The sequence below is a fragment of the Actinia tenebrosa genome, unplaced genomic scaffold, assembly GCF_029948245.1.
Source record: "Actinia tenebrosa isolate PJP-AT-01 unplaced genomic scaffold, QUT_ActTen_1.0 PGA_scaffold0__85_contigs__length_37466705, whole genome shotgun sequence".
Lineage (NCBI taxonomy): Eukaryota > Metazoa > Cnidaria > Anthozoa > Actiniaria > Actiniidae > Actinia > Actinia tenebrosa.
In genome coordinates this window covers 14,523,635-14,547,384 of record NW_028292569.1, presented here as the reverse complement: position 1 = coordinate 14,547,384, position 23,750 = coordinate 14,523,635, and the positions used below count along the sequence as shown (strand labels likewise).

The following is a 23,750-nucleotide window of genomic DNA, read 5'->3' as shown; positions in this document are numbered from 1 at the left end:
CAGGAGTTCAATTTCCTTGCATTAACTGAAGGTCGAAATTAGAAAAAAATCTAGTGAAGAAAAGCTGCAACTCATTGGCGGGAAAAAGGTGCCGCTCGCGTCTAGCGGTATCTGGTTTTCAAGAGCCGGATTTAAAATATCTCAATTACAGTTTTAGATGAAGTTGCATGATTCTAGTATAAAATATGATTTTTTTTGAAAACAACCACAATTTTAATTTCTTATTTTTTATATAGATATTTCACAGTTAAATTCACTCACAATTGAATCTAATGAAAAGTGGCGGGAAAAATAGCGCACGCGTTCAACTAAAGTCAAATTACAGAAATTAGATAGATTGAAGTCGTCATAGCAATTTGGATTTAGTTTCATCAATAATGAATTTTTCATTTAGTATCAATTTACAAAAGGAATTTATTATGAAATTAACTATTGAAATAAAAAAATAGATTTAAAAATATCGCTATAATTACTATCACACAATTAAGGGGATTTTACTGGTTACAGAAACAACACGTATTCGCTTATCAATGGAATAACAAATTCTGAATTATTTTTTTCTTGAAGCCTTCCTTCGGAACTAATCGGCAATGCCTACTAATATTGCTAAAACACGTTTTTTGGGGAAATATTTGGTATATGCGTTTGTTTAAAAACTTTGTATTAGATAACTTGCGTGTTTACCTCTAAGCAATCAGTGTGCTTTCAAACTAGACCATTTGTTATTTTTAAACTCCGGCGTTCATAGCAAACAAATGATCCAGAGTGAATGCAAAGTCAATAGAGCTGGTTTCTTTGATTAATACTTTAGAGTTGCCGTGCTTTCTTCAACGAAAACTTTAGTCGCAATTGTAGCTTCATATTTTGTTTCTTGTAACGGCTTGTAGACCCTTTGCGTTTACATGTCATACCTCACATAAAGATAAATAAGAAATAAGAATAATGTTCCACGAACGACATCTTTGGCTGTTTTTCTTTCTTTACTCAATTTACGTTTCTTAAAGATGCCATACTTTCTAGAATGTTCGAACTTGGCGTCGAATTCAGGAGTTGCTTGTTTTGCTATTATAATTTCTGCTTTTGTTTTCTATTTCAAAGCGAGGCTAAGCCTGCACATTCTTGAATTTATGGTATTTTTAATTAAGAGAAGAGAAATTCGTTACCTCAGTCCAAAGTTTTAAAGCTTCTAATCGTCCTGTTAGACTAACATGTTTAGCAACTGCCAATTTAATACAATTTCTAATCAAAGTTTGTAGCCTTTGATTAAAGGTGTTTACTTCTGTCCAGGCCGACTAATTTGCTAATTGAACAAGAGCAATACTAGGAAATCATGTCTTTCTTCATTATGAAAACAATAAACAGAATAAAAACAATGGGATAGGATATCAGAAAGATGCCTGGTTGAAACTTTGCATCAAATGGGATGAATGTCATGATCGTTTTGTGCGAAGTCTTGACATTTTTAATTACTCAGACTTCAAAAATAATGATAATATCCAACTATCTTGATTTATTCCAACTTTTCAATTACAAGGTAGTTAATAAGTAGTTTTTCTCACACGTTAGGAGCTAGTAATTGGTAATCTAGCTGTTTAACTTTCATTGAGAATGAAACGTCGGTCCTTGACAAGCACCGAGTGGGAAGAGGTTTCTTTGATGATTCATTGTCGCCTCGTTTGGTTTTGAGTTGATTAAGACAACTAAGCCTCACAGTTACAGACTCGCTAGAATTCATAAGCAAAAGGTTGGTATTGATAGCTCTGTGTAATTTTACAGTTCCGTTCCAAGCTGAGGCTGGAGTTTCCGCGCATGATAAAAAGTATAGTTTTGCTATGCGCGGAAACTGCAGCCTCGACTTACAAATATTATTCTTCGTCACTCGAACGGAACTGTAAAATGGAGTATTATGATTAAAAATAATTCAAAAAAATTCTAACTCTCGCTCACTTTCGCTTTTTAATCAAATAGGTAGTTAATAATAACAAAAATAGACCTAAAATACAAAAGCTTCATTAATGTAGACCCGAAAAACCGGCGACTTGGTACTTATGGAGTCAAGGCAACAAGAAATTACCATGACAGACATCTTACCTGTCATTCATCTCTTCTTTTCTTCGGCTCCATACTACTGACACAAAGCTTAGATATACGTGTCTCTGGGAAGTCGAATTGACAAACAATCGTCGTCCCAATATAACGTGGTCAATTCTGAATAATATCTCAATAAAACACAAGCCCTGAGATTCGACTGAACTTTTTCCTCCCTTTCTTGTTTTGCCTCCATCTTGGATTAATGACGTCATTGTTTAGACACTGATTGAGCGAATCGTTCATTTTATCGAAATGACATTTTGAGGTCATTTGCAATTTTAGGTTGAAATTACTTTTTCCCTTCCTTTGTTTTGACTTTAGCATGAGAAACTGTGAAAATGCCTCGTGGCGTTCCCGATCATAATGTTCCGTCACAAATAACAAATGTCCAGTGTTCCTGCCTGTTCTTCTCAGCAGGAAGAGTCACAGGAGATCATAAAAGGACCCTCTTTAATCATCATAACTTAAATCAAACATGTTCTATTCTATCGAACAAAGAGATTATTAATTCTTTTAGTTCAATCTAGAAAGTGGAACAGGTGAAAAGAAAGAAAGATTCCGTAGAATGTGTCAACAACATTTGCTTTTTTTCCTTTTGGAAAAAAGATTCGCCCAAGCTATTCTTTTGATTTCATTTTTTTTTTTCTATTTTCATTATCATAGATCTTAGAATGATTGTGTTATATTTACTAATATTATCATTATTATTATAAACTCTATTATTATTAATATTAATAATGTTTATTATTAATATTATTATTATCATTATTAGTTTTAAAAAAATCTTAGGGTTATTTTTACTAATATTATGTTTATTAATTATAAATATTATTGTTATTATTATCATCATCGTAATCACCATCATTATCATTTTCGATAGATTAAGATTTTTAGTTATCGTTCCGAAAAATTTCCAATTATTACTCGTGACGATAGTGTAGATTTTGCACAATCCAGTGAAAGAAGAGCCACTCTGGAATCCACTGTTAATTTCCATCATATATGTTTAAAAAAAGACAGTGTGGGAGGCCGATGATTACAAGACAGTTGTTATTAAGTTATTATTACTTTATTGTTTACTGGTCGATTTTTTCTAAGTTGATGTTTTATTTGTGTTACATTTTTCATTTTCATAATATTTTAAATATTTCTTTCTTGTGGCATGTTTACAGTGTTAATAATAGTAGTTGTATTGATATATATTTTTTTGTGTTTTTATGTAATGTTTTTGTGTTGTAGTTAGATGTATTGTCTTGTTTTGTGTCTCTGTGTTTCGTTCGTTCGTTCGTTCGTTCTTTCGTTCGCTCTTTCGCTCGTTCGCTCGTTCGTTCGTTCGTTCTTTCGTTCGCTCTTTCGCTCGTTCGTTCGTTCGTTCGTTCGTTCGTTCGTTCGTCCTTTCGTGCTTTCGTTTTTTCGTTCGTTTGTTCGTTCGTTCGTTCGTTCGTTAGTTCTTCCTCTCGTTTGTTCGTTCGTTCGTTCGTTCGTTCGTTCGTTCGTTCGTTCGTTCGTTCGTTCGTTCGTTCGTTCTTTCTTTCGTTCTTTCGTTCTTTCGTTTTTTCGTTCGTTTGTTCGTTCGTTCGTTCGTCGTTCGTTCGTTTGTTCGTCGTTCGTTCGTTCATTTGTTCGTTTGTTCGTTCGTTCGTTCGTTTTCTTTAAAAGAACCTGTTCAATTATGTCTTTGTCTTTTTTATTTCATTTTATTTAATCTCAAGTCAACATTATTTACTAAGTTCTTATTGTAATTGTTTTTTTGTTTTTTTTTTTTTGTATCGATCTTCTCCTTATCCAATATACACTATTTTACTTCACAGTCGCCCCAAAAAGTTTTAAAGCTTCCTGATCATGTTCAGTTTCTCCAAAAACCCTTATGTTGACCATACTTGAAGATACCTTACATAACTATATTTAACTTAAGCTCCTAATTCATTTAATCAAAGGCTTTCGCTAAATGCATTAAAATAGAACCTAAACTTACATATCAGATTTAAATCACAGTCACTATACAAGCTTCATGCATATGATGATTCAAAATAATCAATGAGTAACCCTAGTATTCCTGAACGACAAAGCCAGGTAAAGCATACTAAATAGATAAGTGTTAATAGATCAAAGTCCAACAAATAGGTGTTTTGATCAAAGTCTATGAAATAGGTGTTTTGATCAAAATTCGAGCAACGAAGATGGTGAATCTATCTCCTGTCAATCTAGATATAGCAGTCAGTCCATTTCCTTAGCACGAAGAGTATCTTTCGATCGACTTATTAACAACCTCAACGTTAAGAACTTTACTAATCTGATTACATTTTAAACGTGTTTATTTCACCTCTTTTCTTTGTATAATTCCTAATTTCAAATGTCATGTCTGTGTTGGTGAGAAAAAATGGCTAAACTATCACAGATGACAAAAGAATATCAATAACTAGAGTCAGCAATTACAATGTAATTGTTTGAGTCTTAATTTATCCTTTCATCATAATCTCAGTCCAACCTCGCTGCCTGCTGATATGATTTTCCTGATTGAAGCAATTCTTTTCGTGTGGAATAGACTCACTTAAATTCTTCGGGAACGGAAAGACTCTGCCCGGAGGAAAAAAAGCATTCATCGACCACGGAAATCAGAAGTGTCTTAAATCGCTACTATAAGTCTTGTTGGAGATGCGTAGTTGATGTTAGAACACATATTTTGGTAAGTGTAATTAAACAGTATTCGAGACAATTGATAGATATCGTCACGAAGGATGTAACTACAAGTAAACACCTCAAAAATCTCCGCTTATTGCGAAAACTAGGTCTTCTTAGACGTGTTATTTCAGGGCGGTTAGTCAGTTACCATTAAATACCTCGCCAATAGACTATGTGACAAAACATAACATACCATTCTAGACGCAGCAACGGGTCGGATCGTCGCCTTTTAGAAAAAACCCCTCAAATCCAGATGTTTCGTAAAAGGCTTGCAGTGTTGTATTTTGTTACAATAAACAAAAACTTAAAGTAATATTGCTGATATTGTTGTACTTTTGGAGTATATTGCATTTCGCATTTTTTTTTTCCTTTAATAATTCAATTCCTCACTTTTTCCCGCTATTTCTACGAAAGCGCGCGCTTAATTTCATTAGCTATGTTTTTTAATTTTCTTTCAACCACTTTATTCAATCTGCAAATTTCTATCAACTAAAAGCCTTATTTGAAAGATTAAAAAAGAGAATGGCTTCGGCCATTACTTGATATTGCGTCTTGAAGGACATCCTTAAATATTCGATCATTGCATAGATTTTGAAGAAAAAAGGTCATTGATGTAAATAAACAAACGCAGAAAAATCTTTCGCATTTGCCGCCATAAATTCAGCAATTTCGATATCTAAAAAAAACAAGATATAGAGGTAGTTTTTTTTTTTCGTTATTTGACTTACCTTAAGGCACTAAAAAGGCGAATTGGGCTACGTTTTTTCTTTTAGAGATTTTTCTTCCACTAAAGTGTTCTCGATTATCCAAAATTTCGAATCAAGATCATTCGGGTTTACGAGATCATTCATGTTCTGGTCAAGCCAGTTTCACTCTAACCATGAATCGGCTATCTCCTGTAGCGATTCTTAAATGTGGGCATGAATATTAAAGAAGATTTATACAGGCACACAAAGACTTAATTGCCTCAATCTCCTCCAATAAAATACCACCAGAATCTACTTGTCATTTTCCTCAGTGGTGATACGGACTCGACGAAGAAGCATGCACTTTAGGAGATTCGCTCTCACCCTATGAATTCCGGCCTAGTAAATCCTTTTTTTCTCGTTCGATTTAGCTACCCTAAGTGCTTTGGTGTACGCGAAGAGTGTGGTTAGCTTTTGTGTCCTCAAACATCTCGACGAAAACCGGCCAACCTGCTTAATTTAATTATATTAATTTATAATCTCCGATGTGATTTATTTTACCGACAAGGGTTGCAATATTAACTGAAAACTCCATATTCAAGGTGAATGGTAGTTGAAAAAGCGAACTACAACATTTCTAGAGGATTTCGTTCGTGTTCCCAAAATTGGGTAAGTATTGCTTTTTCAACCTTTGTGGTCAATACGACTACGCGGTTTATCGATAGCTAATTCTATTTTATTACCCGGGGCTAAAGAATTTATTTCTTCCAATTTTAGAATTCTTAACCGTTTCGATTATATAAAGCACGGATATCTAGCAAACCATCTAACCAAAGGTTCTAAATAATACTGATCAATCTCTGAATGATATTTGAAAAGTGTGAGTAGATTGAAAGTCGGCTGTCTAATTTGTGGGGACTTCAAAATCTCCGGTTCATGGGGATCGTATTTTCATTAAGAAATCTGAAAACCTGCGATTTTCTTCACGATATTTTTGAGGACAATAGACCATTTTAATTACTTAAAGAACTCTGGCTGAATAACATGATTATGAACCGAAACTTAATTTTGCTAAAAAGAATAAGATTTTCACAGGTATTTCCGCTTATGATAACAATAAACCAAGAATGATGAACTAAAATTAGTGAGTTAAATGAAAAAAGAGATAGTGAAATTTGACTCAAAACCATCAATAAAATAAATGGAACTAACTCGGTTATAATCTTATAATAAACCCATAAATATCTTCTATTTATAATCTTCGGGGTCATATTCTCAACGGAAATCGTTTGAAAATAATACGATTTCGTTCTCTAAGGAAATTGCACAAAATAGCCGGGTATATTTTTCGAGTTTTTTAAATCCAAAAATAACGTAATAAGTTTCAGTTACAGACTGCACTAAGTTATTCAATTAATAACGTATAAATAAAATGAATATTAAAAAGAAATTACAGGGTCAAAGGCTCTAAATCAATAAAAATAACAAGTGCTTGAACCTATTAGATTCGTCGATAGCTTATTTTATGTTCTAAGGATGTCATTATTCTTCTCTCGAATCCTATTGGTTGTATTTTTCTCAGTCATTGAATGCGCATGCGTAGTATGGTTATATTGAAAATCTCCCAGGAAACATGAAGTAACACTAAAAAATATCGCAAATTAGTTAATTTTAGATAAGGAAGCCAAATATAAATAATTAAAATGAAAGCAGTCAGAAAGGAAGACATCGCGAGGTATGGAATCAAACATTTTCTCGAATAATTTCATAAATGTCTTTTTCCCTTGTAACGCTTTTCTCTCACGACAAATAATAGAGATGATCTTATAATAACATAATAATAATACTCATAATAATAATAATAATTTTACGTTAATATTATTAGTATCAGTATTTATGTAAAATTGCTTTCTTTCTCGTAAATCATTTCTCTCACGACAAATAGCAAACCAATCACTCTCAATTTCTGCATTAAAATAATATTTTCAGTTTATAAATATCTTAGGCTTACGTGGTATTCTTTAGGGCCGAAAAAATCCAAGTCACACGTTTTACGGACAATTTCCTAGATACTTCGCAAATCCCTTCAGTTAACTCACGCCTGCTCGTTTCTGATTGGCCAACTAAATGACAACACTTGCAAAGCTACTTTACTTAGCTTGAAGACCACTCGATGTTGAAACTAAAGTAATTTTCGTGTTCAGCTAAGATATCGAGATCTACTGTATCATTATTCTATTCACAGAAGCTGGAAATTATATTTTTAGGCAGTTGAGGCTTTTGTTCGTTTAATTTCATTTCCTTAAAAAAGTCATTTCGTAATTTTTATCATTCTTTTTCATCTTGAGTTAAAATTTGCTCGTGGCATTTTAATTGTTGTTATCGTTTTATTTTCACTGCTAATTTTAATATTTTGATGAATATCAGCGCCATGACCATCACTAAACATGCTATCACCAGATTTATCATAAACATTATCGTCGTCGTCCTCAAACTTTCGTTTTTTCGTTTACTCAAAAACTGTTCATTTATAACACTGTGTCAAAAATATAGCCGAAATTTCCAGTAAAAACTTTTGTTTCACAACTTTATTGGGTAATAACTTTAACTAAGGTTCATGTATACATGATTAGAAAAATATAGGCGAAAGACTACCCAATGGGGAGAGCACGAACGGGATTCTAAGTCCCATGCTATGCACTTAATTGCTTCAAAATATTCTCGTCATATTATTTATTATCAAGCTGTGAATATATGCCAGAGTATATTTATATTGTGACAAGATGTCACTGGCTTGGTTAGTTTAAATTTTAGATTTTTTCATGTTCTTCCTGCATGGCGGGAAATGGTCATGTGACCAAAGTGAAATAACACGTCAGAATTCAAGGCATTGAAATCTTAAATACCAAATATATGCAAATCTCACATTGTCTAGGGTTTAATCTCACAACCGTTAAGTTGAGTTGGTATGACAACGATGCAGACGTCCAAGCCAAAAATCAATGATTGTCACTATGGTAACATTAGTTTTCTGTGGATATATTGAAAGTCCACTTTCATTTATGCATCATTATGCCTTATCCCCTAAAACAGTCCCACAATGCACTGCAATGGCAACTCGACCCAGTTTTTTTCTCAACCTCGGAATAGCTACACTATTCTGGTTCATTCTACTCATTTTGAAGCTTGTGTCATCTTTCTTACCTGAAACTCTGGGGTTGCTGACAAACACAGCAGCTTTAGAGTCCAACATCGTACTCGATGATCGTCGCGCGTCGCGCGTAAAAAATACTTTGGTTTAACAGCGACTATGACGGATTACTTTGTCAGCTTATCTTAAAGCAGAAAACCCTGATCATAGAGTCTTTATCATATCATAATAACACTGATAAGATTATGTAACTAATTCTTTAATACTAGGATCCTCGGTAAGACAGATATAAGTTATCCCATGCGGTTTTAGAGGGGCAAGGATTTAGATATAAAAGATAGTCTTTATAAAGGTTTAAAAACTTTACAGCATTTTCGTAGCTGATTAGAGTACTCAGGGATATATTTTTCTGACGTTTCAGTGTTTGGATTGTTTCAACTAAAAAGACAATTGCAACATTTTTGGTTTCTAGACTGAAAGTGATTCCTAGTTTGGCATATGCACAACATTTTCCATTACCCATCATGAACTAATCAAGAAATCAGCCACTGAACTAACAACACATTTAATTGGTCAAGCTCACTCACCGTTGATAAAATATGTGAATTCTTGGCCAATCACTAAGACGTTTTAATACTAAGCATTAGTGGTAAAAATTAATAATTATGTTAGATGTAATGGCTCAGACTTATTCATCCTATCACCAACATCATACATCCCATCAACAACGGGGAATTATTTATACGATATACTTGTATGGCTATGTTCCTGCAATACTTTCCTGCACTGGCCAAGCAAAAAAACTGTTTACAGAGAGACAAACAGACAGCGTCTTCCAATCAACAACTAGACAACAAGACGGATGACATAGGGTTCAAGTCGTTAGAAACTCAAAGAACAAGAACATTCAATATTCATCAGTAAAAACGTCATGACGGTCCAACCAAAAAAACTGTTTACAGAGAGACAGACAGACAAAGTCTTCCAACCAGGTCAACCAGCCAACAAGACGGATGACATAGGGTTCAATTCGTTAGAAACTCATATAACAAGAACATTTAACATCCATCAAAAAACGTACGGTTCAAGAACTATCAATCATTGACATAAACCAACTGATACAGTATAAAGGGTTAAACGTCACTTAGAACTTATATATATCAGTGATCGACTTACGATATATAGGTATAGATATATATACCGCATCGTCAATCTGCATGATCCAACTAACAAGGACTTAGAACTTTTTGGCAACTCATTGACAACATATATAATCGACTAGCAATATAGAGGTTCTTGAGCATCGACAATCTGTATGACACACCTATAATCGTGAACAACAATGTGTAGGTCAAAGAGGATGCAGAAACTCACTGACAGCACCACTATAGTCGACCAACAATGTGTAATTCAAAGAGGATAAATCACCTATTGCCATAAACTAGCAAAAAAGGGATAGATGAAAGAATTATTAGAAACTCACTGACAGCACCACTATAGTCGACCCAACAATGTGTAATTCAAAGAGGATAAATCACCTATTGCTATAAACTAGCAAAAAAGGGCTAGACGACAGAATTATTAGAAATTTACCGACAGCCCCACTATAGTCGACCAACAATGTGTAGTAGTCTTCAAAAATCATTTGTTTGAAGTAACAATAAAAGATCTGGAAAATGAGAAGTGACATCCCGTTCAGATGGATAGCATGTGGATGTTATGCACTTATCCTTACACATGTTCGTAACGTTACTCAACAATATCTCAAGGAAAACAGAAGTGTCAAACTCGTGTCATACGCAACATGATTGGCTGAAAAGCTACTCTCGTGTGATATTTTATTTAATCAGTAATTGGTAATTAGGATAAGGACCGTTACAAGACAGTTAGTGGCGTACTCAAGATATGTTTTGTCGTTTGTGCATAATCAAGGATATCAAATCTTGATAAAATACATTTTGAGACGATGTCTTATAAATCGTTTGTAAACGGCTTTGGTATGGTATCTTTTGTATCCCAATTACCCACCAGTGTTATAGGGATAAAAATTTTGCCTTTTCTTTTAAAAATGTTCCGCTTCTCAAGAGACGTGTAAGACTACGGTACGTGAGGGATCTCTAGTCTGTCGAGCTTGTTTTATTGCACCTTGCCGCTTAGACCGCGCTACTAACAAGTTCAGATCTACATTTGCAAACTTACCTACATCTGTGGAAAGCTCCACTAAATCCAAGCAAACAAAAGCAAACCCTTTGAAAAGAAGGTAAAGCTACTCATTTATGATCTTGGTTTTCGTTGAATCCTAGTTGATCGCTTGCGTTGAAGCCGAAAGCCTTACAAGTTCAGTCGTGATGGGAAGGAAAAAGAAGAGCTTAATCTGCTTTAGGAGTCGATGGTAAGTAGATTGTGTTTGGATCGAACTAAGTAATGCTTGTATCGCCGACAAACAATAATGGGCTTGAGTGCTCCAAAACTCATGTTACTAAGGTATTTCCATTTGTTATCGGTTGAGATGGAGCCATTTGAAAACCTCTACTGATGGGCTCTGACGTCGTTAGTCTTTTTCATTGAAACATCTTATTTTCCGCTCTGCGGGAATCAAATTACTTTTACTTATATGAAAACTCTACTCCACAGAAAATGAATTTTGCTGTTTATTTCATTAAGTTTTGCTTGAACCTTTTTTTATTTCTTTGTTTTTTTTCTGGTATTGTTTTTTTTTTAAGTTGAATTATTTTGAATTCGAGTTTGTTCTTTACCGTTGGGCCGTTTGTTCAGTGTCACTTTTGTTTCGGGTTTCTGAGTGTGTTTCGACAGGACGCATGATAACGACGATGATAATGAGGGTGATGGTAATCGTGGTGTACGGCGATGACGATGAAAAGGGTGATGTTGGTGTTGCTGTAGTTCATGATGATGACGGCGACAATAATGATGATGATGATTACGACGATGAAAAGGGTGATGGTGATGCTGCTGTAGTTCATGATGATGACGGCGACAATAATGATGATGATGATTACGACGATGAAAAGGGTGATGGTGATGCTGCTGTAGTTCATGATGACGACGGCGACAATAATGATGATGATGATTACGACGATGAAAAGGGTGATGGTGATGCTGCTGTAGTTCATGATGACGACGGCGACAATAATGATGATGATGAATCTGACACTTTAATTACCAATAAATCAAGTCCAATTGCAAAGGCGGAAAACAATGCAAACTGTAATTGTAATTGAGCCTCATAAAATGAAAGGCACTGAAAGCTGAATCCCAGTTCCCATCTATTTTTCCATCCGTCTTTTCCCACCTCTGTTTTAGAATATTCAAATCAGTGGCTCATTCGTTACTGCCGACCTTTTTTGCCAGAAACATCCAATTACTCTTGTTTTCTTCCAAGATACAAAATTTCTCTCCTGTATCAGTAAGAAGAGTAGCTCCCCAACTAAAGCATGCCATTTAGATTGAACTTGATATATGAGAAAATGATAAATAGAGACGTGAGATAAGCGAAGACATTTCGTGGCGTCTTCTTGTCTTCTTGGAATAAGTATCAGGATCCTCTTTGAGCTACAGATAATCTACAAATCAAGTACGCCTTTAATAATACTCAAGTCAATTGGAAAGCTAAAATAAGATATGCAGATGAGCAAAGATAAAATAAGATATTGAAGAAATTTTCTGAAATGTGTAACCTTTGAATTCGTAAATTTTAATGAATTAAACTCTCAAAAATGTTTGTTAAAATCAGAAAATAAATAAAAATAACATAATGACTTTTAAAGATGCACAATGTGCCATTCGAAATTTAAGCGAATTTTTTCGTCAAATTTGAGTAAAAATATAAATGATTAAAAATGTTCGTTAAAAAAATACGGAAACAGGGATTTCATTTGATCCCTCCAGGCTTATTTATTTCCCTTCTTCTGTAAAAATCAACAACGTATTATAAATGTTGCGTGAGAGTTACTGTAGAGTTAGCTAAATCGTAAACCAGAATTCACCCTGAATCATCGTTTATAAAATAAGATATAAAAAGCTTTATACTGAAAATACATTTGTTATTCGTGTGAATACCAGTGACCGAGGAAAAGATGGCTTCACGGAGCGAACGAAGACTGATTTATAAATTTTAAAACAAAAGTAAAAAACAAACTTTATTGATTTGTTTTTCGCCTGTGGTGTTCAAAAATCGCTAAACTGTAAAAATTTGTTGATAGATTTTATTAGAATGACATTTGTGATTGAAATTGATGGTTAAGCGTCAAAGTGACGTAGGTAAACCCTCGCGCGGTTTGACGTTCAATGTTTGTCCATGTATCGTATCTTTTTGTCTTTTAAAACCAATTCCAATCGACGATTATAGTAACTACGACCTTGCTAACATCTGAAATATTAGTGTCAGTGTTTTCCCTCGATCTGAAGCTTCTAAGAACAAAATTTTAAGTGGTTTTTTCCTTGCCCCTCGAGTTGATTGTTTCTGGTCTTTGTCCTTTAGGCGCTAATTAAAGGTTGCTAGGATTCTAGACATGATGACTTGAAAAAAATATGGACGACAATTAGATCTTTACTTTGCTAGATTTGAAAAAATAAATGTCCAATATCTTTTAGTCCGCAAAGCCGACAAACTCATTTGAAAATGTAAAAGTGATTTAGGGATTAGGATGAATATTTAGTACAGTTCGTAAGAAGATCTGTAAATGAAAATGCGTACGAGATAAAAGCAAACTTGATCTGTTATTTGCATGTAGGATTTTCTGGATAGGTTATGTTTCCTCTCTAACTTTCTTTTCATTATTCTTTTTCTCCGTTTTCTATTTTTTCTATTTTTTCTTTTGCTTTGTTTATCTTCCAGTCTGTCTTTCCTTTTTCAATTTTTTGTTTATTTGGTTTTCTTCCTTCCATCTCTTTTTTTTTTTTTTTTTTCACATAGCGTTATTATGTTTTGTTTTTGTTCTTATTTTTCCCTTTCTTTGTGATCTTTCTGTTTGTTTGTTCGTATGTTTGTTTGTATATGTTTGTTATTTATTTGTTTGTATGTTTGTTTATTTATTTATTTGTTTATATGTTTGTTTGTAATTTTTTTGTTTTTTCTTATTTTTATCCTTTTTTCTTTCTCACTTCTAAACAGCGGTTGTTTTTTGTTCGTTTTCGGTTACTGAACCTCCTTGGCTTTCTGTTTATCCTGGTTCTCCCTTTTGAAAATGAGAAACATAGAAACATAGACATAGCTAGTATTATATAATATTATGATTATTCTTCGAGCTGTCATGCAGTTGAAGTTTGAAGTTGAAGTTGAAGTCGACGTACTCTTGTCTGCACAACTGTGAACAGCCCATAGGCAATAATAGACATGTAAACTGTAAATTTCCTAACTCTGAAGCTGATAAAGAGCAGGCGAACATGTTTAAATGCCCTCAAGCTTAACCTTAAATATGTAAAAAAGCTTTCCAAGATGAACTTGCTTCAATCTCTAAGCTTTACATAAGAGGCCAGAGAAAACAATAATAAGCACGAGAAGGCACTTGGGGATAGCCCTGAATCTTTCTCTGATAAGAGGCCTTGAAGTAAAATCAGCTATGTCTGAGAGAATCTCGTTATTTGCAGCTCTAGAAACAGTATCAAGCAATGATTACTATCTTCGAAGATGTTTATCAATCGAATATTAATTCAAACGTCCAATTAGTTATATTCAGTCTTTTTTGGCGCCAAAAGATTGTTAGCGCGACCGCGCCTGCGAAGTACACCGTTTTTGGCGCCAAAAAATATTGGATGTTTTCAATGTCGTAATTATAAAGTATAAGTTATTTAACGAGCTTAATTTTTCTTTTTAGCACTAATATACTCCTAATTTGTAATTTTTATGCTATATTTGAACCGGTATATCTCTGTTTTGAGAGAACCCATAATTTTAGATGCGTTAGTTTGATCAGTAATGAAGCTTACATACCCTAGCTACATAGCCTTCCTGAATCAGCTGGTCCAATGGCCATCAAGGTATAACCCGGTTAACCGGAAAACAATACAAAATTGTCTCGAATTTGTGGAAACATTCTTCTTTAGGGTCAAACAATGCCGACTTGTCAGTCAAAACAACAAAGTATCGTTATAATTTTGAACGACTGTATTGAACCCTTGACGTGATTAATCCAACGACATTTCGGATCATCACCCGGCGAAATTTTATTTCGTTTCGTTTCTCAAGAGGACTTAAATCTCTGTGATAATTTAGGGACCGAAAACCATACGAATATTAATTATTTATCGTACCACAAGCTTTGGTTACGCTTTTTGTTTACACACAGCATAATTTTAGATGAAATTCGTCAAATGTTTCCGCGAAAATGATCTACAGATAGTAGCGACTCAAAAAGGTTTGCAAGCTTGGTTGAAAAAATCAAGGCCGGAAACGGTACGTAGCAAAGAAAGTTCGTATTGACATTATATGACAGATAAATGAGGGAGGAAAATATGAAGCAACCTGGTTGTCTATTTTGTGGTCCAGAGAAAGTAATTGTACGGTTATACATCATTTGGACTACCTATAGACAAAATAATTTCTGAACTTACAATTGAAGGAGCCGCTGAATACGCGTTGTAGTTTACGAAGAGGAAAAAAAAGGCTCCTGAGTGTTGACGAGGCTGAGGTTTTTTAAACTGAAATCCTTTACTCAAAAGAAATTCAAATAAGAGAAAAAATCTCTCAAAGTCAAATAGAACAAGTACCCAATTTACTGAAAATGAAAAATTCTATTTGGAAGTAATTAGTTTTAATCAAGACCCATGGCAGCTAGCTCAGAGATTACAGACAGGTTTTTAAAGGCATTCTGTTCTGTTTCCACTATAATATTTGTTTCGATGATAAATGCCTTTTATCCTATCATATTTTGTTCAAATTAATCTTCGACTAATTTTGCTTTATAAATTTAGTCGCTTATAAATCGAAAGTGCTCTAATTTTATTCAACAATTTGAAAAAAAGAATTTTGTTTTCGATGCGTAAATGTAGGCGGCCGTTGTATTTTTTATGCAGTTTTTTTTTTTTTTTTTTAGATCTTTTGATCTTTTTTTTCTGACTCAATGAAAAAATGAAATTGAAAAAACTGAAAAACGTATAATGGATTGAAGCAACTGAGGATGAATTTCCTTAACCAGTTTAGATGCAGAGATATAACTAGTACACTTTTAGTTTTTGAAATCAAAACGAGATACATATCGCTTTGCATGATATTGGTACGCTTATCGTCACGATTAAATCTCTGTACCTGCTTTTTTTCTTCACAAAAGAATCTTGCCTAAATTGTTGTTTTTCATAATACGATATTTTTTATTGGCAAAAATACAATTTAAAAACTGCAGTAGTTGTCAAGAGATTTCAAAGTGTAGGTTATTTTCTAGTTTTTTTAAAATTACTGTAAAACATTTTTTGTATTAAGCTTTTTCAGCTTCTTTCGTGAGTACGGAAGAGATTCGCCATACAACAATCGTCTTCTAGTCTCAAAGCAGCCTATCTAGCTACTCGCGTTTTAACATCACCAGCATGAGAACGACTGAACACTCTAGTATAGCTTAGCCCGGAAACAAGATTGGAATAGTATATAGAATATGTGCACAAATTCTCTCCTTCAAATAATGCTTAGACAATCGTAGTTTGCGTAAAGACTAGAACTGTCAGTCTTTCTAAGAGCAATGTTTAATTAAGAACTCATCAGGATTATAGTTATTCTGGGATATATGTCATACTCATCTCATTAAAAATCTAGGGAAATATGAAAAATTTCTGTTCCTTGGTCGTAGTGAACTTAAAGTTACGTCTCTAAGAATGACATTATGACCTAAGAAACGTGCTTAAGCCACTTAATTCGCGTCTACAATGGAAAATTTATCACAAGGCGCTGGTAGAACCAGGTAAACTTGAAATATCTTCTAATGTGGTGTAGTAATCTTGTTTACTTGAAATGAGGATATTATTTATATCTGCGAAACTGCATTGCAATGGCCTTCTCTCGTGGAATTCGCTGTCAAAATACTGGATAATAGTATTAACAATATATATATCTTTTTCTTTTTCTTTTCTTTTTTTTCTTTCCTTTTTTTTTTTTTCTTTTCTTTTTTTTCTTTTCTTTTTTTTTTTCGTAGAAAGAACCCCGCCTTTGTGAAATTTCTAGATTTATTATTTGATGTGCTTTTTTTTCTGTTTAAGGAAAATTAAACCGTTTTTTTTTTCGAAATGTGAAGCTTTATATTGGCATCGGACATTGGAATCTAAGCATTTCTAGATCATTTTTGTTGAATATTGCAGTTCGGGGGAACGGTAAAATGGCTTAAATGAGGAAGGTCACGGCAAAAAACGGTTACAATAGAGCACGATCGGCAATCTCAGATATTTTGACGGTCATTAAGATATATATTTAATATATATTAATATGTATCAATTGCGGCGTGTATATACATATAATTATATATATATATATATATATTTGTTCTCGTGAGAATAGAGAAACAAAAGACATATGTATATAAGTTGCAGAAATTTTTTGGTTAGGTATATATTACTAATTTTCATTGGTTTTGAAGTGAAATCCTAAAAAAATAGATTTCAAAAATTCTATGACAAAAATGCGATAAATCAAATTTTAAATGAAATGAAAGGAAAGGAAGAAAAATACAATGAATAAGCATTGGGAATTCATCTTTTTTCAATTTTTTGTTTTTTGTTGTTTTTTTTTTGTTTTTTCTTTTGTTTTTTCTTTTTTTTTTTTTTTTTTTTTTTTTTTTTTTTTTTTTTTTTTTTTTTTTTGTTTTTGTATTTCTTTTGGAAATATACAAGCATTGAAAATTTATCGGTTATCTTTTTTTTTTTTTGTTATTTTTTTCGAAAATACATAAACATTGATTCATCTGTTTTCAATTTTTTTTTTTTGTATTTTAAACCTTTCCGGTTTCTCACCGCTCAATGTGCTGATTCTTTGTCATTATTATTCTTCCTAACTAACTTTCTTAGCCTTTAATTTAACAAAAGGCACTCTCCTCATCCGATCTTTAATAAATCAGTTATAGGTAGCCAAGTGAGATTTTTTGTCTTCATCTCACTAGAACTAGCAGACTGGATTCTATTGAGGATGTTTTGCGATTCTAATATTCTCTTAATAAACTCCTCTCTAATGCACCATGCTTAATATTTGCCCTCCCTCAGTCGCTCACATTATACTTGTTCGTGTAATAGTTATCTATGCGATTCAAGTTTCAATATTTCATATACTCACTCTTTTATTTTTTGCCGCGGGCATCAGCCTCGAAGTGTATGATCTTTGACTGAATTCCTTGAGGTAACGGCCGAAATTCTTGATCTGAGAGCCGGAGAAAACACCCTAGTTCTTTAGATGTCGTGTCGTTCTTCTCATTGCCTCTTAATGACAGCTCCCTTTGATACTTGAAGGTCTACTATCCTCTGCTCAAAGGCTAGTGCCGAGTGGGAAAAACTTGTCTTATTGTTCAGAGCTGTTTTCGGTCGCCCCTCGAATGAACAATCTGTTGGGACTTCAATATTTCAGTACCTCAAACTAGATAATTAAAGTTTAATAAGATAGACAAACTATCAAAGAATCGTGACAGCTGTTTGTAGCTTAATGAAAGCGGTCGCCAAATTCTTTAATATAGTTCTTATCGAAATGCCAATTTGGCCCAACGCATACGAAGTGCGAAAATAATCTCCTTCCTTATGAAACGTCCTAGCTCAGCGTGAAACTGAGATTATAAGGTCCAGTGGGGAAAATTACAGAAAAACTAGACAATAATTTATCCATATTAGATATTGACTGCGTGGAACAGCGGTGAGCAAGGACGTAAGATTTCTCTCTGCGCTGAACTGGAGAGCGATAATGAATACATAGAAGCACGTTCATAGCAACGGCAGGAAGAGGAACTTTATTTCAAAGTCATAATGTCTCGCTTTGGGTAAGATTTCTGATTTGATAATTTTAGTTTTGAACTTATGATATGAGTAGGTGTTTTGTCGCTTTTTGCGTTTTCTGGTAAGATACTTTTGATGTTTGAAATTCAGTGTTTAAGATTATCGTGCTCAACCCTGCGAAATTTCTGCTAATGTTCAGGTTAGTCTCGTTAGTTTTTGCCGCTCGAAGCGCTTCTAGTTTCAAACAGCAATCACAATACAATATATTATTTTTCCGCATGTAACCTCATGAATTTTCAAACAAACGAATTGATTTTGAAAGTGGTTTTGAATTTAGTCGTTTATTCTTTTCCTTTTTAATTTTTAATTTTCCACTCAAAAACGATAAAATACCTTTTCAAGTTGTTATCTTTTGGTTTGTTTGTTAAGCTACCTTTGCTGTTTTCTAAAATGAATTGCCTTAGCTTATTCTTCCTGTAGGTCAAAGTAACGCCTTTTCTATTTGTTTTTTAAGGTCGTAAAATAAAATGACTACGCCGCAGCAAATCATTTTTTTCCACGTTCAGAGAGCTCTGAAACAAGACTATTATTTTCTAGTTAAGCTGAGCTTATCTTTTTAACGAAATTTTGCTTTTTTATCTCATCTTATTTTGATTATCATCGCTCAAATTGGCAGAAGTCGCTTTACTCAAAAATTCATCGACGGTTCTTTTTAACCTCATCTTATAAATTTATATTCTATCTATTTTTCAGCTATTTGTCGACGAATTCCGTAAACCATACCAAACGATAATTTGTTATTTTCCCTTAGAAAACTATATGTTTAGTAAATGTTGAGGATATTTCGCCCCTGAGCCTTAACATTTAGTCCATACATAATATTTAAATGTCGGGTCGTTTAGTTCCATGTTTTTGCAAAACTGAGTCGGGAAGTTGTTGATTAAACATTGGCTTATAGCCTTGAGCTTACCTTCTCTCATACCACTCAGTATGGCACCAAAAAAATTATAAATATTATTTATTGATTTTGTGTAGTTTAAGTTAATTTTTAGCGGGGAATTTCCAACTGTTTTCTTGGAATTTCAGATAAATAAGTTCAGTACCTCTGAATCGACTTATTTTGAAAATCCTTTATCCACTTCCACCGACTAAACTTAAAGATTTGTTCAAACAAGCACTTAGTACCTAATACTAAGCATTTAATGGTAGCTTGAAATACGAAAATTATTCCTTTCCCGTTTCGTCTTTGATTTGGAAATCAGTTCATTCCGTTCCCCAAGTTGTCTGAATGTATTGCCTTTTTGCTAAGAATCCAACCATTTGAATACACGAGTCTAGTAGTGTGAAAAAAATATCCAACCATGCTAAGTATGACGTCATGCAGTTTGTTGGCTTTCCTGTCGATAAATTCTATCCACGTTTTTAATAGTATTTCTTTTAAAAATAGACTCGTACTTAAAAATGATAAATTTGCTATTAAAAATTATCCCACGTATTAGACTGAACCAGCAGTCAATCGTGGGAGTCAGTTGAACCAAAAATATAAAAAAATCGAATCTCTTTGCGCAAAAAATAGGTAATTATGTGGGCATGAAGTCTCGAGCGTGAGCGTACGTTAAGATAATCTGCTTTCCCGAAGGTTTATTTGTCGATGATAAATGATAAAAAAATAGAAATTATTATCCTGAGTAAAAGCTAAAAATACCTGCTAGGACTAGATCTTAATGACCTAAAGTGCTCGATAAGTTAACTAAGCTCTTTCAGCTGTCGAAAAGACCTCCCGATATTTTTCTTTTTAAAACACCTTGTAAATGCGAGTCAGCGCAGGGACGGCGGAGCACACTTTAAATGGGGGAGGGGGGGGGGTGGGAGTGCTAGCTAGAATCTAAGACAAAATAAGATTTAGTTCTCGTATAAAGGTAGCCTGAAGACACTCCAGGTTCCCCGATTCGCCGTACCTATACAAATTTTATATAGACTTTTGCCACTTTTTCGATTGAATTTCGATTACCGCACGAAGACTTGTGTCTATGAAGTAAGATGAATATAAGAATCGGATTAGAGAGGTTGAACAGTACTTAGATGGCCGCAATGGAAACCGATATTGAAAGGTTTGAACTGACTGATTTTTTAAATGCTTAAATCAAATAGCAGTGTGGTCTGTTACTGAGAGGTCTTACTGTTTGAGGAGGGAAGTTTGAGCTATAAGTGCGGTCGATATAGAGATGTTAAATATGTTTTGGGGGGGGGGGGGGGGGAATGGAAGTCATATTAACGGTCGATTTAGAAAGATTCATGTATATTAATATTTTGAGAAGGGTGGAAGAGATCGATATACAGAGGTTCAAGTATACCAATTTTATTGGGGGCTGGAGAGGTCGATATATAGAGGTTTAAGTAGATCAATATTTTATTGAGAGTTGGAGAGGTCAATATGTAGAGGTTTAAGTAGACCAATATTTTATTGAGGAAGTTGGTTTTCGATATAATGAATAAATAGAATAAAAAATTAACGAATAAATAGAATTTAACCGATAACAGTGACATTTCTACGGAGTATCTCTTCATCCATTGAATTCCAATCTAGAAGTTCAGATTTCTGCGGAGGGTAGAAATACCTAAAACCCGGAAATACCCCTCAACGCACAGGAGAGAACCAACAAACAACTCTCCACACATACAACACCGAGCCCGGCGGGACTCGAACCCGGGTCGCATAAATGAGAGGCGAGTTTACATATCTTTTATTGAAGGTGGGAGCGGTTTCAACTAATCCTGTTTTTATTCTTTTTTACTTAGCAATACGTTATCAGTCGACACAGAGATGTCAGCCGTAAACAGCAATCGAGCTTCGAGAGTGCATTTTGAAGACCCCGTTGACGAGGGAGACGACACAGACCTCGTATCCAAGAAGAACAAAACTCGCTATTGGTCGAAAGGGGAACGGCGGTACAGCGAGGCAGAGAAAGCTTTTCTTAGTAGAGTTAGGATAAGGTCTGTTGTGGGGCATAGTAGAGAGAAGAAGTTCGGGTGTTTGAAGTATTTTGATCCGGGAGGTACGTAATACTTCATGTTGGATATGTGGATATACTCTTGTTATGTTTTTTTATTGCTTTCTCAGCGCGGATGCTTAGTTACAAATCTGACTTGATGTACGATTCTTGCACGTGGCAAATGGCCACCGTGTTGGTTGATCATGATAACATAAGAACCCTGAACCCATAGAAAATCCTTTGTAAAATTTATCCAACATGGCGGCTATAACGTCACATGTGCGTGAACAATTTTCTCAAAAGTCACTAGTCTCCTACACAGCCGCTATTAGTGTCGTCACGCAACGTGAGCTTTGAGCGTTGCGTGACGACACATCAGAATGATACATGATCTCAGTTTAAAAAATATAGCGACGTCATAGAGCCACGTGAAAGTATGGACACTGGCAACGTTTGCATGGACTAACGAAGTTTCAGTTGCGCCGTACGCCCGAGTCTAATTGATCAAGGAAGTCAGCGTTTTTTTCCTTATTATTATTTCCACAGAGGACAGAGTTTATTTATGGCTTTTAGTGGTTACTGCAGCGGTTCTTTACAATATATGGACTATCATCCTACGCACGGCTTTCTCTCAACTCAACAAAGACCTCTTCATTATGTGGATAGTTCTAGACTACACTTGTGATATAATTTACGTCGGCGACGTCATTGCCAGCATGAGAACAGGTTTCTTAGAAGAAGGGATTCTTCAAACAAACAATCGTAAAATTCGAAAACACTATTTTCGCTCGGCCTCTTTCTATCTGGACGCCGCTTCTATCATTCCTCTTGACTTCTTGTATATTTTCGTCGGTCTGAATCCAGCTGTACGGCTCAACAGGATCATCAAATTCCATCGGTTTTGGCACTTTTTGGACCGGACTGAGAGCAGGACAACTTTTCCTAATGTAATTCGCATCGCGTCTTTAGTTCATTTTATCCTGATGATTATCCACTGGAATGCGTGCATCTATTTCATGGTTTCGCAGGCGATTGGTTTCGGGACAGATAGCTGGGTGTATCCCGGTACCCAAGCTCAAATGGGACCTAATAGTACCTACAATTCTCTCTCGCGGCAGTATATCTATTCATTTTATTGGTCGACGCTAACCTTGACGACGATAGGTGAAGTAACGCCTCCTCAAACAACAGTGGAATACGTCATTGTCACCTTTGATTATTTGATTGGTAAGTTCAAAATGGCGGGAAATTTTCGCGCGGTTTTCTGCACCTGTGGGAAGATTATTTTGGGGTTTCTTTGAACATTCCCTTTGAATGAAATGTGTATATATCAATAAAGTGATACCATACACTATTGTATGATCAATGACTCTAACTACATAGTAGCCATGGCCTTATTTGACTAGATTTCTACACATTTCGAAAAAAAATAAGGTACACTAAAAAATAGCTTATATGTTAAAGGTTAGTATCGAAGAGGTTTTGACAGCAATAGACTTATCTATCTTGGGCGTAATCATCCCATCTCAGACCACGTGTCATTCCCTAGAATATCATTTCTTTGTTTAACGGTTGCACACAAGAAGACACAGGAATATGGATACATCTTAAACAAAAAATATTATTCTCAAGATAATGACACGTAATCTGAAATGTCAAACATGCCCAAGGTAAATACACCTTTTTTACTACTCGTAAAGCCCTACCATACTCACAGAAGTCAGTTCTACTTCCAAGAAAAGACCGAGTCGAGAGTCAACTTTATTCTAAAATCCAATCAAATGTTTCTAATTGTTTGCGCAACTTTTTTCGTCTAAAGGTGTACTGTTATTCGCAACAATTGTCGGTAACGTGGGCAACATCATCACCAACCTGAACGCAACCAGACTCGACTTTCAAAACAAAATGGACGGCGTAAAAGCGTACATGCGGTTTCACAAAATACCCCAAGATCTTCAGAAACGGGTTATCAAATGGTTTGACTATCTGTGGACGTACAAGAAGCACCCTGATGAAGAGGAGATTCTTCTTTCGTTACCTGATAAACTTCGTGCTGAAATTGCCATTAATGTGCATCTTGACTCACTGAGAAAGGTGACGATATTCCAGGACTGCGAGTCGGGCTTTCTGTGTGAGTTGGTCTTACGGCTACGTTCACAGCTCTTCTCGCCCGGTAAGAAAGCGAGCGAATTTCGTATTATGGGGAATGTGCGCTGTCATCGTTGCTTTCAA

The 23,750-nt window shown here is 34.6% G+C and overlaps 2 protein-coding genes across 5 annotated transcripts in view; one reads left to right on the top strand and one right to left on the bottom strand.

The window, feature by feature from the left end:
- LOC116291656 (uncharacterized) overlaps positions 1 to 18,217 on the bottom strand; it is a 25,511-nt gene extending 7,294 nt beyond the window's left edge. Inside the window, exon 1 of one of the 3 annotated variants that reach the window (XM_031698843.2) lies at positions 17,879 to 18,217. In XM_031698843.2, coding sequence (XP_031554703.2) covers positions 17,879 to 17,902 — 24 coding nt within the window. In that variant the 5' untranslated portion in view covers positions 17,903 to 18,217. Of the gene's footprint in view, positions 1 to 5,501; positions 5,682 to 10,809; positions 10,926 to 17,878 lie in introns of those variants that run through there. The other 2 variants (XM_031698845.2, XM_031698844.2) reach the window with 2 other exon arrangements.
- LOC116291658 (cyclic nucleotide-gated channel alpha-2) overlaps positions 5,968 to 23,750 on the top strand; it is a 19,765-nt gene continuing 1,982 nt past the window's right edge. The window contains exons 1-5 of one of the 2 annotated variants that reach the window (XM_089032365.1): positions 5,968 to 6,128; positions 10,914 to 11,002; positions 21,325 to 21,581; positions 22,065 to 22,745; positions 23,338 to 23,691. In XM_089032365.1, the coding sequence (XP_088888491.1) occupies positions 6,066 to 6,128; positions 10,914 to 11,002; positions 21,325 to 21,581; positions 22,065 to 22,745; positions 23,338 to 23,691 (1,444 nt within the window). In that variant the 5' untranslated portion in view covers positions 5,968 to 6,065. Of the gene's footprint in view, positions 6,129 to 10,913; positions 11,003 to 18,439; positions 18,570 to 21,324; positions 21,582 to 22,064; positions 22,746 to 23,337; positions 23,692 to 23,750 lie in introns of those variants that run through there. The other variant, XM_031698851.2, reaches the window with a different exon arrangement.